The 14,051-nt window shown below is 45.8% G+C and overlaps 3 protein-coding genes across 3 annotated transcripts in view; all 3 read right to left on the bottom strand.

Moving 5' to 3' along the window:
* Positions 1–14,051, bottom strand: part of LOC134489823 (uncharacterized) — a 60,984-nt gene that overhangs the window by 18,334 nt on the left and 28,599 nt on the right. The window contains exons 6-10 of the mRNA XM_063292692.1: positions 11,178–11,950; positions 8,783–8,894; positions 7,861–7,943; positions 4,679–4,802; positions 2,430–3,293 (exon numbers count right to left, since the gene is read on the bottom strand). Coding sequence (XP_063148762.1) covers positions 2,430–3,293; positions 4,679–4,802; positions 7,861–7,943; positions 8,783–8,894; positions 11,178–11,950 — 1,956 coding nt within the window. The remainder of the gene's footprint in view (positions 1–2,429; positions 3,294–4,678; positions 4,803–7,860; positions 7,944–8,782; positions 8,895–11,177; positions 11,951–14,051) is intronic.
* LOC134492137 (zinc finger protein 271-like) lies at positions 1,645–5,309 on the bottom strand. The gene is made up of 2 exons (XM_063296309.1): positions 4,679–5,309; positions 1,645–3,293 (listed from the first exon to the last, which is right to left on the bottom strand). The coding sequence occupies exons 1-2, from the start codon at positions 4,860–4,862 to the stop codon at positions 2,416–2,418; spliced, it is 1,062 nt and encodes a 353-aa protein (XP_063152379.1). The 5' UTR covers positions 4,863–5,309; the 3' UTR covers positions 1,645–2,415.
* Positions 7,560–12,140, bottom strand: LOC134492132 (uncharacterized). Its single transcript, XM_063296302.1, has 3 exons — positions 11,178–12,140; positions 8,783–8,894; positions 7,560–7,943 (listed from the first exon to the last, which is right to left on the bottom strand). Exons 1-3 carry the CDS (start codon positions 12,027–12,029, stop codon positions 7,771–7,773), a joined length of 1,137 nt encoding a protein of 378 aa, XP_063152372.1. The 5' UTR covers positions 12,030–12,140; the 3' UTR covers positions 7,560–7,770.

Below are 14,051 nucleotides of genomic sequence, written 5' to 3' on the forward strand. Positions count from 1 at the left end.
TGATGATACTTAGCTTTTCAGGACCAGCCAAGGCCAGCTATGAAAACTGAAGTAAGTGCAACCAGTTTTAGTGGAATTCACCCCTGGGTAAGCAGTATAAGATTGTAGGCTGACAATAACAACAACAACAACAACCATTTATTGAATTTATATATTGCCTGACTCCCAGCGACTCTGGGCAGTTCAGCCCCACACTGTCACGCCTTCCAATGGTTGCAAAAGGAAGTTGGGAGCACAGAATTCATGGCATACAGGATAAAGCCTTACAAGCAGATATGAATATAGTTATCGCCGGATGCTGGACTAAATACGTATCTACGGTTACGCTACTGGAAGGGGAGAATCCTTTTCTGGCAGACCTAGATGACGAGGACAGACAGACATTTTGGAAGAATATCTACCTATACGGAGCTCTCCAAATTCAAATGTCTCCATTGGCTCAGGAAGCTTCTCCTGTGGAATTTTACGGACACCGAAGCAGGTTAGGAAATCAAGATGAAGCGGGGGGCTGGCATTTGCAGCTTCCCGTTTAAAGGATCAAAACTTTTTAAAAATGCCGCTAGAAAGACTGGCTGGAGCGTGGGCTTTTTGCAAGGAACGAACGCTTGTTGGAGGAAGCCAAAATGGCTACGCATAAGAGCGTTTCTGCCCATGTTCTGCGGAAGTGAGATGTGGATGTACACGGGAGAAACTTCAAGTTGGACACGGGGGGAAAAGTTTTCTAGGATACACGAGTGGTAGAAGAAAAAGAGATGGGGTAAAGAAGGAACGGGATACAAAAGTGAGGGACCTGCATCAAAGTCAGATGTTGAGGCCCTACAGAGCACGGTTCCTCAACCGTAACAGCTTTATGTCTGGACTTCAACTCCCAGAACTCCCCAGCCAGCTGCAGCAGCTGGCTGGGGAATTCTGGGAGTTGAAGTCCAGACATAAAGCTGTTACAGTTGAGGAACACTGCTACAGGGGGAATGAATGAGGATTGAATTGCAGAAGAAAGGAGAGGGAGCGGGTCACGAGCAAGGCAAAGGCAGAGAAAGTCGTTGGATGGAGCGGATGAGGCTTTGCGAGAGAGAGGAGACATTGAAAGAGCAGAAGGCAACGTCTGAAGCAGAGGACGAAAATGCTGGAAGCAGAGGACATTCAGAAGGATCAGAAGACGGGAAAGCTCGGGAAGGGTGCTGGTGTCAACCGGGCGTCCTTTTTTCCTCCTGCCTTTGATTTATTTTGCCTGTTGCTACGTAGTCTTTGTCGTTACCCTGTGTAACAGGGTATACCCACAGAGGGAAGGAAGGGATGGTTATGTTTCCCTGTATCTCGGTCTGTATCGGGGGTACCAAGGGAAGGGTCTCCAGGAACAGTGGTGTCTGTGAACGCTGTCGTGGAGATCTTGAGCTAACTCTTCTGTGTGTCAAAGCAGAAGTGATAAAGGGGAAGTTTCTTTGCATTTCCTTTGCCTGTTCACCCCACAAAGCAACTTACGGTTTACAGTCCAACCTAACAGCCTGCATTTCCATGCTGGTCATGGAGAAGGGAGCCCTGCAGCCAGCACAAAAGTATGGTCTTTTATCTTTTTATCAGGCTGTCTAGTTGGGATGTACAGGTAGTCCTCGATTTACAACTGTTCATTTAGCGACCGTTTGGAGTTATGATGGCGCTGGAAAACGTGACTTGCGACCGGTCCTCACACTTAACGACTGTCGCAGCATCCCTGCGGTGTGATCAAAATTCAGGTGCTTGGTAACCGGCGTGTATTTACAACAGTTGCAGTGCCCTGAGGTCACATGATTGCCGTTTGCAACCTTCCCAGCCAGCTTCCGACAAGCAAAGTCAATGGGGGAAGCCAGATTCGCTTAATGACCACATGATTCACTTAATGACCGTGGTGATTTGCTTAACTGTGGCAAAAAGGTCATAAAATTGGGTGTGACTCAGTTAATGACTGCCTCGCCTGGCAAGAGACATTCCGGTCTGAACTGTGGTCGTAAGTCAAGGACTACCTGTAGTTTCTTCCTTGATGGATCCTTGATTATGGAACTCTTTCATCCTAGATTGTTTCCTGCTGATATGCGCGTTGGCTGCTGAAGCAGATAAACAACAGTACCCTAATCAAGCAACCCTCGAGAAGGAAGCCACACACTCACGAAGATTGGCAGGGCAAGCTGCTATATAGAAACAGCCAGCGAACCCCACCCTCCCTCTCACTGATGACATTACCTAGTTGGGTGATGAAACGTCTGCCGGAAAACCACCAAGCTCAAAGAACACCAGGGACCGAACGGTTCAACCCTGAGCTGCAGATAGTCTCTTCTACTGGAATTTAGAGAGTGGCTATTCGTTGTTGAAAGGGTTTCCTCACCACAGGGGGAAGGATTTTTCCAGGGGAGGGGGGAATACGGGCACTATTCCCTTCCTGCTTCACAAAACATTACTGAAGTTCCTTCCCGGGTGAATTCGGTGATGCCGCAGCAGCGTCTCTTTCTGAGCAAAATGTTCCCCGCACATCAAACACTCGTACGGCTTCTCCCCTGTGTGGGTTCTCCGGTGCCTCAGCAAGGTCTCTCTTTGATTGAAACTCTTCTTGCACGTGGGACACGAATACGGCTTCTCCCCAGTGTGGACCCTTTCGTGTCGAATCAGCTTGGCTTTCTCGCTGAAGCTCTTCCCACACTGGGCGCACGCGTACGGCCTCTCCCCCGTGTGGGTCTTCTGGTGCACAATCAGGTTGCCCTTCCTCCGGAATTTCTTCTGGCATAACGGGCATTCGTAGGCCCGGTCTCCCTCTTGCATCCTCTGATGCTGGTTTGGCGGAATCCACTCGTGGAAGTGCCTCCCGCATTCGGCACGTGCGAACAGCCTCTCACCCGGGTCGATCGCTTGGCGCATGAGGAGGTTTCCTTGTCTCGGGAAGCTTGTCTTGCAGCCAGGACAGTTGAAAGGTGTCTCCTCCTCTGCACGGACACTCTGGAGCTCCACGGGTTTTAGGTCATTGTGGATCATCTGATGCTTCACCGCCTGGGCCTGGTCATGGAATTGTTTCCCGCATTCGGGACATGAACGCCTTCTCTCGCTTCTGGGGGTTAGATGCTGGTTAAAGGCCTGTCCCTCTTCCCAAAGCCACCTCCTTGGCAGCTTTCTTCCCTGTGTGTTTTCTAAATCAGCGTCTCCTTTCTGGGGAAGGGGCTTCACAGATACTTCCCCACAGGACCTTTCTAGGAGTGTTTTGTGGGCTCCCACCAGTTCGGGGCTGGCTGGCTGGAGCATTTCTTCCTTGATCTCAGTTGCAGTGATGTGATCTGAGGGAACAGGGAAGGAATCCAGATCAAGCAGGGAAGGCAGGGAGAGAAAATATATGAAAATCATAGAAACTGCAGAGCAGTGTTTCTCAGCCGTGGCAACTTTAAGACGTGTGGGCTTGGCAACTCCCAGAATTCCCCAGCCAGCTGATCTTAAAGTTGCTAAGGTTGAGAAACACTGCTGCAGAGAGTAAGGAAGATGACCTTGATGGAGACAGGCGAGGTCTGTTACCAAAGCAGCGAGGGGAAAAACATATCTTACGTCCAAAACAAGTAGAAAATATGCGCAAGAAGCTCAGACAGACACCTCCCTAACTCACATGAGTATAAGAAGGGGAGGAGGTACAGCACATTTAGATTTAAACAATTCTATTATTATAGCCCCTCTCAGTAAAACTAGTTTTAGCCTTCCTGTGGAGTTGATTCTCGGTCTGGTCTACCTGGTGGGGCTGACAACAATTTGCCACTCTCATACCCTCTTTTAAGAGCGGCTGAAGGTCTCGCCTTTGTTACTGGGGGCATTCCACTGTCTGTTGAACACCTCGCTGCAGCATTGTTGCAACACGGACAACAGGTGGATGTACAAATAACCAGCTTACAAAATGCCATGAAATACCGTTTCAGCTTTCAATGAATGCAGAACTTCTACCCTAATTCAGAGCTTCTGATCAAGTACTGAATTAGCAATGCCATTTGGCAGGAGTTTCTTTTCTTCATCTGGAATCTCTCACAGCCTATTTGGGGGGATCAAGAATCCAGCCTGCCACCATCTGTGTGTAAAGGTGGGGTTTGTGATATTCGGCTCCTAGTCTGTATATATATTTGGCCATAAACAATTTCAGTCCATGCCTCTACTCTAGGCGAGGTAAAACAGATTTCAGGTCCTGGGGATCAGTTTTGGTTTTGTCTGTTTTTTTTTACTAAAACCGAGAAGAATAATTTGGGCCTGGTACAAAATTAAATACGGAATCTGTAACCTCTTGCGATATAGTGGCAAGTGCAGATCTACCGCTGAGGGTTCTGCCGTCAGAAATGCAGAGTAATTCCCTCAATGGCAACCAATTAATTATCCCGTTTTACAGGTCACAAACACTGAGATAACAGACAGATTGTGGAGTCCGTGGTGCTCTCTGAGCTTGGTTGGTTGTTTGCAGACATTTCATCACCCAGCTAGGTAACATCATCAGTTCCCCACTGGGTGTGTCTTCATTCCTTCTGCCCTAAAAAAGAAACAGTCACCCTTTGCTTCTACCTTCAGAAGTTGCTAAGCAAGTTATTTTGCCCCAGCTTCATCACAGTACAAAAGGGCGCAACCTGCAGTTTTTTTTAAAAAACCTTTCTTCTCTTTTCTTCCAGGTAATGATGGAAATGGGTTCGTCACTTACCCTGAGGCGTTCCCTTCCCACGGCCATCTTGCAGGATCTCCTTGTAAAGAGCACTTCGGGCTGGGTCCAGCGAGGCCCATTCTCCCTCAGTGAAATGCACAGCCAGCTTGAAGTCCACTGATCCCTGAACCCAGAAGAAGCTCAAATTGTGATTTGGCCCTAAAACACTGAAACCCATTGACATTTGCAAGCGGACCTCGAGAAACTCAGCCTGTCGATCTTCCCCTTTGCTTCTGCTGCTTCAGCTTGCAACCCACCGGCTGGGAAGCTTCCCAGTAGAAAAACAGGCCAGCAGGCCAGCACACAAAGTGTGTTCTTCCTTAAGAATCCTAGAGTTGGAAATGACCTCAAAGATGATCTAGTCCAACCCCTGCTCAGTACAGGATCTTCTGCAGGTAGTCCTTACTTAACTACCACAACTGGGACCAGAATTTTGGTTGCTAAGTGAAGTGGTCATTAAGCAAATCCAACCCGATTTTATGAATGTTTTGTGGTGGTGGCTAAGTGAATCACCAGGGGCGCTAAGCAAACCACATGGTTGTTAAGCGAATCACACAGTTCCCCACTGATTTTGCTTGGCAGAAACCGGCCGGGAGGGTCTAAAATGGCGATTGTGTGACCATGGGATGCTGTGACAGTCATAAATGCGAACTGGTTGCCAAGCACCCAGATTATGATCATGTAACCGCAGGGATGCTGTGACGGTCATTCAGTGTGAGGACTGGTCATAAGCCGGCTTTTTCCAGCGCCGTCGTAAGTCCGAACCATCACTAAATGGATGGTTGTTAAGCAAGGACTACCTGTAAGCATTTTGGACCAACAGGTATCCAACCTCTCTTGGAGACACGCTGGAACTTAGCTGAGCTTTTCATCCTTCCCTGTAAATGTGTCTCCCAAAGAGGTGAGTGTCACGAAGGCTCCCAGAATACGAATCGAGACAGTGCCCAAAGACAGCTCTTGCGAATTGTTCCTCTTCTGTCATTACCAGAACAAGCACGGTCAAGGAAAAGCACCACCTGCTGGCAGTCTTGTGCTGCTTTCCTTTACAGACGCCCAGGGTGACGGCAGGATGTGGCCAGAGAAGTCAAGATGGCGGCCACGGCGCTGCACACGCAACACACAAAAGCCAGGCAGAGCTTCCGTTGCTGTCAAGGGGCGCCATCTTGACTTCTTTGACCATGCCCTGCAGATACCCCTGACAGCCACCCGCTTCTGGCCCCTCTCCTTCCTGTACCTGATAAAAGCAACCATAAAAATAATAACTCCCTACATGACTTGGAAGCCATTAGCCTGGCATTTTTAGAGTGAACTCTTCATAAAGCTGCTTGCACCTGCCTTTTTATGTTCGTAGTCCAGTGTGCTTGCTTGCTTGCTTGCTTGCTTGTTTTGAGTTCTGAGGCTGCCCGACCCCAAAAAGACTCTGGGCAGCTTACAGTAATTAAAAACACACAATTTAAAGAAACATGACCAGCTGGACAAAACCACGTAAGTAACAGTCAGAAAAAAGAAAAAAATACAATAAATATGAGCATTGTTACTCTTGTAAGTAACAACTACTCATCAACTCTTCCTCCTCCTCATGTTCCTTCCAACTTAAAGTAAGGGATAGTTATGCTAAGTTTGCCTTTTCCTGGAAACTCTAGTTTTGGCCCATGGTAGTCCCCTTTCTTCTGTAGGTCTTGTGGTATTTGAAAGTTAAAACTCTTAGTTTCTTAGTAAATAATGGACTTTTCTGTTTAAAATTGTCTTCCTGTGCTAGTGTAGGTAGTCCTCGACTTACAATCATTCATTTAGCAATTGTTCAAAGTTATGACAGTGCTGAAAAAAGTGACTTGCAACTGGTCCTCACACTTATGACATTATAGCATCCTTATAATCACATGATCAAAATTCAGGAGTTTGGCGAATGGCTCACACAATGGTTGCAGCGTTTTGAGAGCACATGATCGCCATTGGCAACCTTCCCAGCTGACTTCCAACAAGTAGGGGTAGCTGGATTTGTTTAACGACTATGGCAAAAAAGGTCATAAAATTGGGCGTGACTCATCTAACAACTGTCTCACTTAGCAACGGGAGTTCCAGTCCCAATTGTGGTCGTAAGTCGAGGACTACCTGTAGTAGCAATGTAATTATGTAAAAATTAAAGATGCTATGATCATGCAGGGTACCCTGTGGCATTGGGATTTAGCGCAGCATGCCCTGGAGGAAGGGAACATTGTTAAGGTGTCAAAATGTCAAGCAAAGTCTAAGATAAAAGGGGACATCTTATAATGCTTATAATAAGGAAGGAATGTAGATTGGGCTGACAGCAAAACTAAGGTGCCGGGCTCAAGGTCAATATCTGGATGATTACTTTATTGTTGATATAGTGTAGGGACTTTTTCCTACCTATGCAAATGTAATTCATTATTCATGATTGGTATCTTTTTTTATATAATCCTGGTTGGTCTAGTTGGCTGGGCACCCGGTGATCACAACTTTTAGATCTCCATGACTTGGATTCATCTCTCAGTGGATTGCTTTGTTTCCATGACAGCCTTCCCTTGAGCTCCCCTGCTCCACTTTGAGAATCTTGCCCTGGACTCTCCTCACGCCAGCAACAACCCTTCAACAGCCAACACTGTCCAGACCAGGGTTTCTCAACCTGGTTCCTTGGCACCCCCGGGTTCCACGAGAGGCCACCAGGGGTTCCCTGGGAGATCGCGATTATTTCAAATTCAGGCAACTTCACATTAAAGAGGTAAGATTCATTCTTTAGTTTAAGGACACTGTTCGTGCGTATTTCTACATTTTTTATTGTAAACCGCCCAGAGTCCCTCCTTGGGAGGGAGATGGGCGGTGATCAAGTTTGTTAAATAAATAAAAATATATACAGGCCTACCCATGAAATGAATATAATAATTCTGTAACTTCTGGCCTCTATTTGAGCCTGAATGTGCAGGGGTTCCCTGAGACCTGGAAAATATTTCAGGGGTTCCTCCAGGGTCAAAAGGTTGAGAAAGGCTGGTATAGATCCATCTTGGTTGGTTTGTTTTCCTCCTATAAGCATTTGTAGCCTGATCATTCAGTATTAAAATATCTGAGAGCCAGGGTCAGTTAACCTCTTTTTGTAATACAAGATTGCCTCTCACAAAAAGCTGGTCACAAAGCCTCCTGCCCTCACCCCCCAGATATTTACATACCTCAGCTGGTCCTGCTTCAACAAATTCTTGTCCCTCAGGTGGAGGTAAAGATATGGGATGGCTACAAGGCCTGTTTTCATCATCTGCAGAAGATAAGATTGATTTCTTACGTTTATCTGTTGCGTTTCTGTGAAATATGCCCAAGAGGGCTAACTGCAATAAAATACAATACAAGATATACCGTTCATATGACCTAATAAGAAATCACAATAAAACTATAACATTAGATTAAAAATAAAGAAAAAAACATAGTAATTAAAACTACCAAAATGAAGCTGCTACTCTTAGTCATGGACTCCCCTTGAATGAGGGCTTTGATTGATTTAAGTGCCATCAAATCGACTCTTAGTGACCACACAGGCCAGTGTTTCTCAACCTCAGCAACTTTAAGATGTGTGGACTTCAACTCCCAGAATTCCACAGCCAGTATGGCTGGCTGTGGAATTCTGGGAGTTGAAGTCCACAGATCTTAAAGTTGCCACAATTGAGAAACCCTGAGATAAATGTTAAGCTTAATTCTTCTTGCAGATTCTAACATTGGTGTTATTGTCAACGTTGCCAAATTCTGTTTTAGACCCCACACCAAGACAAATTATGAAATCTGGCTTATTTTGTCTGTCTAGGACAGCTCATTGTTCTCTGCTATGAACCGACTGTGGGTTGGGCGACGTGGTCGGTGTTTTCTGGTCATGAACCATAATGAAGTATCAATCAGTACTAGATTGCAGTTTAGTCCTTACACGCAAGCCAACTCACGGGCTGCCGTGTTAAGTCTCTACATGTGAAGAAGGCTTTAACTAAAATACCCAAATGATTTCATCTCGTGATCTCATACCTGAGAGTTGAAAGGGCGCAGTAGGATTTGGGACACTAAATGCTCTCCTTGCATCAGACATCAAGTCAAGCGTGCTAAATCACAAACCTGGGTGTGTTGATCCCGGATCTGTAAGAATATGCTCTTCAGCCTTCACAAACAGCAGTTCCTTTACAGGGTTGTGTGGATTCCCAATCTCGTCTTTGGAAGATACCGGCACCTGAAACAGCAGAGAAAAATCCAATGAGATTTGAGGACAGTGTCTTGAAAACTATACGTGATATAAATTTAATACATAAATAAAATAAAATAAAATAAAATACTTTCATCTGAGTTGTGTGTGTTCTGCAATGACTCAGAATGATTTATTTCAGTGTCGTAGAAATCTCACAATAGGCATTCACACAGTACACTCTCAACCCCGTTTTTATCTCCCAACAATCCTGCAAGGTACATTTCACTGAAGAAAAAAAAAAAAAAAAAGGATCAGGACAATGTAACCTGGCACTTTTCATCCCCAAGTGGGGATTTGAAATCAGATTCTCCTCATTCTTACCTAACAGAGTAATAGCTGTTCTCTACTTGCAGCTAACTATGGCTCAATCCTGCCTGGCAAATTTTCTTCCATGCTCTCCTCAGGACACTGTGGTCACCTCATCCCCAGCCACTCAGTAAAAGAGACCTAAATCCTGCTTAGCCAGACTGGTGTTAAAGTTGCACTTTCCTCAATTCGAACACCAGCAAGGTACCGCATAACAGGTAGTCCTCACTTAGCAACTGCCTCATTTAGCAACTGTTCGAAGTTATGATGGTGTTAAGAAACAGCTCTGTGACCAATCCACTCATTTATGACTGTCGCAGCATCCTGCGGTCACATGATCGCCATTCAGGTGCTTCACAACCTCCTTGCAACAAGCAGAGTTAATGGAGAATATGAAAGTAAAATTGTAAGTCATGGCCACATGATGTTTTGCTTAACGACCGAATGGGAAGTGATGTCGTAAGCCCATCGTGGTCACATGATTTTCCACTTAGTGACCATGGCGCTTAGTGACAGTTGCTGGTCCCAGTTGTGGCTGCTAAGCGAGGACTACTTGTATTATTCATGAATGCATGAATGGCTTCAGTCAAGCTAACTCTTAAGCAGTGTATTAATGCAGCAGCGTCAGCCAGTGCAATAACAAGGCAATCTAATAATATACAATAAAAGAAATACAATTGGTAGAATATTCCTGGCACTGCAGCTCAGAAGAGGAGAAAGGTCCGAAGAACAACAAATAGTGATTTTCAAAGTTTGCTTTGGCTATCCAGTGTTCAGCTGATTCGTGGTTTTATATAAAAGCCATCTTTCCCCAATTTGGCACCCTGCAGATCTTCCGGCCTACCGCTAGCCAAATTCTCAGCCAGCAATGCAGAAACTCAGGGAATGGTGGGCAAATGCAGAGAATGGGATGATGAGAGATTGCGGGGAGACTGGGAAAGGAACAGAAGAGATAAAAGCAGGTGGATCCATTGATAGCCTCTCTCTTAAATGGCACCCAAGCCCAGGTCCCGAGAAACCCAGGACGAAGCATTTCAAATTGTTTAGAGACTCTGCCTTAATTGATTCACTGCAATTTAGGCTGGGAAATTTCTTTTGCAGTTTCCAAGACTCCGTATTTACTCCAGAAGAGCATTAAGGAAATCTGTGTAATTCTGGCTACCTTAGTCACGTCCAGCCGGATGGGTCGTGACCAAGATGAGGACAGGAAATAACGGTCTGCAGAACCTTTGCAGTTTCAGTTGAGTTGTTCTGACTTTGCCTGAAGTGTTCTAGCGCTCTTCTGCCCATTCCAAAAATGGGCAGCCACTCCCTGATACTTCAGCGAGATCCGAAGAGCCTGTTCGGCTTCAAAACGTTTGTGCACCCCTTGTGAGTAGACCCATTAAAACTTATAATAATATGTTTCAGGCGCACAGAGCCAGTACAGCATATTAGTTAGTAAAAGCTAAGGAGATTGCGGTTCACGTTTTACAAACTGGACGACTTTGGGCCACTTTCCCATGATCTAATCCACCTTACAGGGGGCTTGTGAAAATAAAATAAGGGGGAGATCTCAGGTATGATACCTTGAGTCTGTCAAGGCCCACCCTGCTGGGCAAGATCAAGGAAGCAAGAATCACCCAGACTTCAGTAAAGTTTCTTTCATGCTAGAATTAGGGGTAAATACAGAATCTTGGAAACTGCAAGAGGAATTTCCAACTCTCGTTCATGGGAGGTTCATCAAGGCAGAATCTCTTCGAGTGATGTGAAGTGCTTCATCCCAGGTTTCTCGTCACCTGGCCTGAGTTGTTATTTATGAGATGCTTCCAGCAGACTCTCCTTTTCTCTGTGGTTTATGCCTGACATTTCTTCTGTGACTCTCCCAGCCTCCCCATCATCTAAGATTATAAAAATGTAACACACAAGGGTTTTACAAAGGGCTGATGAACTCATCCGTTTCCAATACATCCAAAACCCCACCTGCCATTTCCACGTCTCTGCCCCCTGTTGGCTCATCAGGAAGTCCTCTGCCAGGACTGCCGTCTGGACACAATTCTCTGGGCCACACTCCCGGACCCAGCTCTGGATCTCCGGGGGCAGGATGGCCAGGAACTGCTCCAGGACCAGCAGCTCTAGGATCTGCTCCTTGGTGTGTCTCTCCGGCTTCAGCCACTGGTGGCAAAGCTCCCGGAGGTGGCTGTAAACCCTCCGGGGGTCTTCAATCTCCTGGTAGCGGAACTGACGGAAGTGCTGGCGCTGGGCCTCCATTTTGAGGGCTGCCCCCCGCAAGATGGCAGCCTTGACCTTCCCATAATCCTCTTGGTCCCCAGTTTCGAGGCCATTGAAGGCCTCTTTCGCTTCTCCGCTCAGCGCTGGCAGGAGCCGGGCCATCCATTCGGCTCTAGGCCACTGGCAAGCTTCGGCCACTTGCTCAAAGGAGATCAGAAAGGCCTTGGCATCGTCCCAAGGGCCAGAATCCCTCTGCAGCCCAACTGAATGAGGGAGATTCCTAGCCTTCAGGAATTCCTGCCACTGGCCTTCCCGCTCCTTCGGCTGTCCTCCTTCAGGGTCTTGTTCAATCCATTTCAACACCAGGCCACCTGGAGGCTCCCCAGCAACAAGTGTCTCATCAGGGACCTTCTTCAAATTAAGGTCCACCAGTGGGTCTGATTGTTTCATCTTCACGCCCAGCATCCAGCCTCTGTTTTCATGCAGCTTCCCTTCCTTCCTAGAAATCTTAGATTCAGACCCCTCTGTAGCCAGGCAAAAGAGGCCACTTGTTTGCCAAGTCAGCTGAAGTGACTGAATTGAGGAAGGCCACTGCACTATCATTGATGGTGCATCTCCGTCGGTATCAAGGACGAACTACAGCACATTCCAGAAATCTCTCAACAGATTTTCAGTTAGTCATAGAGGCATCCTGTAGAGAAGAGAGAATAATTATTTCTTCCTCCTTTGCTAGACTCTAGGTCCCATTATCCTCGCTAGCACAACCGATGATCAGAGATAATGGGGGAAGGTGTCACTCCACAACACTTGGACAGTCACCATGCTCCTTTTTCCTGGTACAGATAGTCCTTGCTTAACAACAGTTGGGACCAGCAACTCCGTTGCTAAGTGACACGGTCATTAAGCAAGACATCATGTGACCATGACTTCCAATTTTACTGCCTGCTTCTCCATTGATTTTGCTTGTCAGAAGCTGGCTGGGAAGTGCACAAATGGTGATCACATGACTGTGGGGATGCTGCAACTGTCATAAGGGTGAAGACTGGTTGTAAAGTTACTTTTTCAGCACCGTCATAACTTCAAACCATCACTAAGCAGGGCAGTTGTTAAGTGAGGACTACCTACAGTATACAGCTTTTTTTCCTCAGCCCTGAAGGTTATAAAGAGTTGCCAGCTGACTAGAAGTCCCCAACCTGGCCTGCTCTTCTGCTTTTGAAAGCTGCTGAAGATTCAGATGCCAGCAGATGCTTCACATGCTAATTCCTACTGTTAAAAGGCACATCAGCAACTGTCTGCAAGAGAATGGATAATCTTCCCTTGGGAAAAAAAACCCTGACAATATTTTATTGCTTAGGAAAACTGTAATCCGCCCTAGTTATTTTGTCAATTAGTACTGTACTATTCATAGTTGTTGTGTTAGAGGAAAATCTGTAAGAGGGAACTTCTAAATGTATTTATATCACATTTTTGACTTACATTTTCTTCTCCCCTCTCACTTGCCTTCAGGAACAAGATGAGGTTCATTTTCTCTACTCAGTCAGTACTACACAGAGTATTTCGGTCCCCAAATACTTTATTATGGGTTTGCAAAGCCTCAAGCACACATCTTCAGCAACACACATGGGCAAGACCCAATACCCAGGAAACAGGGTGCATTTATAATTAAGCAACAAGTAAATGGGTAAATATGTGGCAGGTTACAAAGAAACCCAAAGACCAAAAAAAATAATAATGTCAGGCTGTACCTGCGCTGTGCAACAGGAAGACTTTCCGCTACTCTAAGTGTAGCCCACTTCCCTCTCACATCTTGCTTTGTCTAATAGTACTTCCTCTCGAAGCTTGCTTGCTAAATATTTCCTGCTACAGTTTAAACTCTTACTACAGTAAGGAACTCCGTGCCAAAACTTTTCTTAGTACAGTATTCAAATTGCTGAAATTCTTCCACCCTTGCAATAACAATGGAGACATAACAAAAAACAGTTTTAAGCTCATCATTGTTTTTCAGTTATGGTATAGCTTAAGTTAGGTTACAGTGAGGTGTTTCTTATGATGATTTTTAACTGTTGTTAGGTACCCGGAGTCATGAATTTGAGAGGGACTGCTATATACCTTGAAATAAATAAATGTCCATCACACATTGAAATAAATAATAAAGGTCCATCGCACACTGGAATAAATGAATGCTGCACACTGGAATAAATAAACGCCCGTTGCACATAAATACATCAACGCCCATTGGGCACTGGGATAAATAAATGCCCATTGTGCATGGAAATAAATAAATGCCCATTGTGCATGGAAATAAATACATGTGTCACACATTGAAATAAATAAATAAATGCCCGTGGCATTATTAAACAAATAAATCAGAAACCCAAAGCGCAAAGCTTAAAAGCAACACCGGTGTGTTGCTCACGGCAATAGCTTAGATTACCTGGAAATACGCATCGCTTCTCAGAAGATAAATCTACTAATGCCTGTCTGACCTTGTGGCGAAGAAGAAAGCCTCCTCAGATAGAGGAAGTCTACCTGACACGCAGCAGGGGAAGAGGATCTCGCTCCCCTGCCCTTTGGGGCGCGCTAAAAGCAGTAGCGGCGGGCTCAGCCATCGCTTTTTGCAGGACG

This window comes from Candoia aspera, chromosome 2, assembly GCF_035149785.1.
Source record: "Candoia aspera isolate rCanAsp1 chromosome 2, rCanAsp1.hap2, whole genome shotgun sequence".
Classification (NCBI taxonomy): Eukaryota; Metazoa; Chordata; class Lepidosauria; order Squamata; family Boidae; genus Candoia; species Candoia aspera.

Bases quoted from the DNA above. Each gene is read 5' to 3' on its own strand.
- LOC134492137 (XM_063296309.1), bottom strand. From the start codon at position 4,862: ATGTCAATGGGTTTCAGTGTTTTAGGGCCAAATCACAATTTGAGCTTC. The intron at 3,294-4,678 runs GTAAGTGACGAA...CTGTTCCCTCAG, and splicing joins TGGGAAGGGAACGCCTCAGG to ATCACATCACTGCAACTGAG.
- LOC134492132 (XM_063296302.1), bottom strand. From the start codon at position 12,029: ATGATAGTGCAGTGGCCTTCCTCAATTCAGTCACTTCAGCTGACTTGG. The intron at 8,895-11,177 runs GTGGGGTTTTGG...CTGCTGTTTCAG, and splicing joins CAGAGACGTGGAAATGGCAG to GTGCCGGTATCTTCCAAAGA. The intron at 7,944-8,782 runs GTTTGTGATTTA...TATCTTCTGCAG, and splicing joins TCCGGGATCAACACACCCAG to ATGATGAAAACAGGCCTTGT.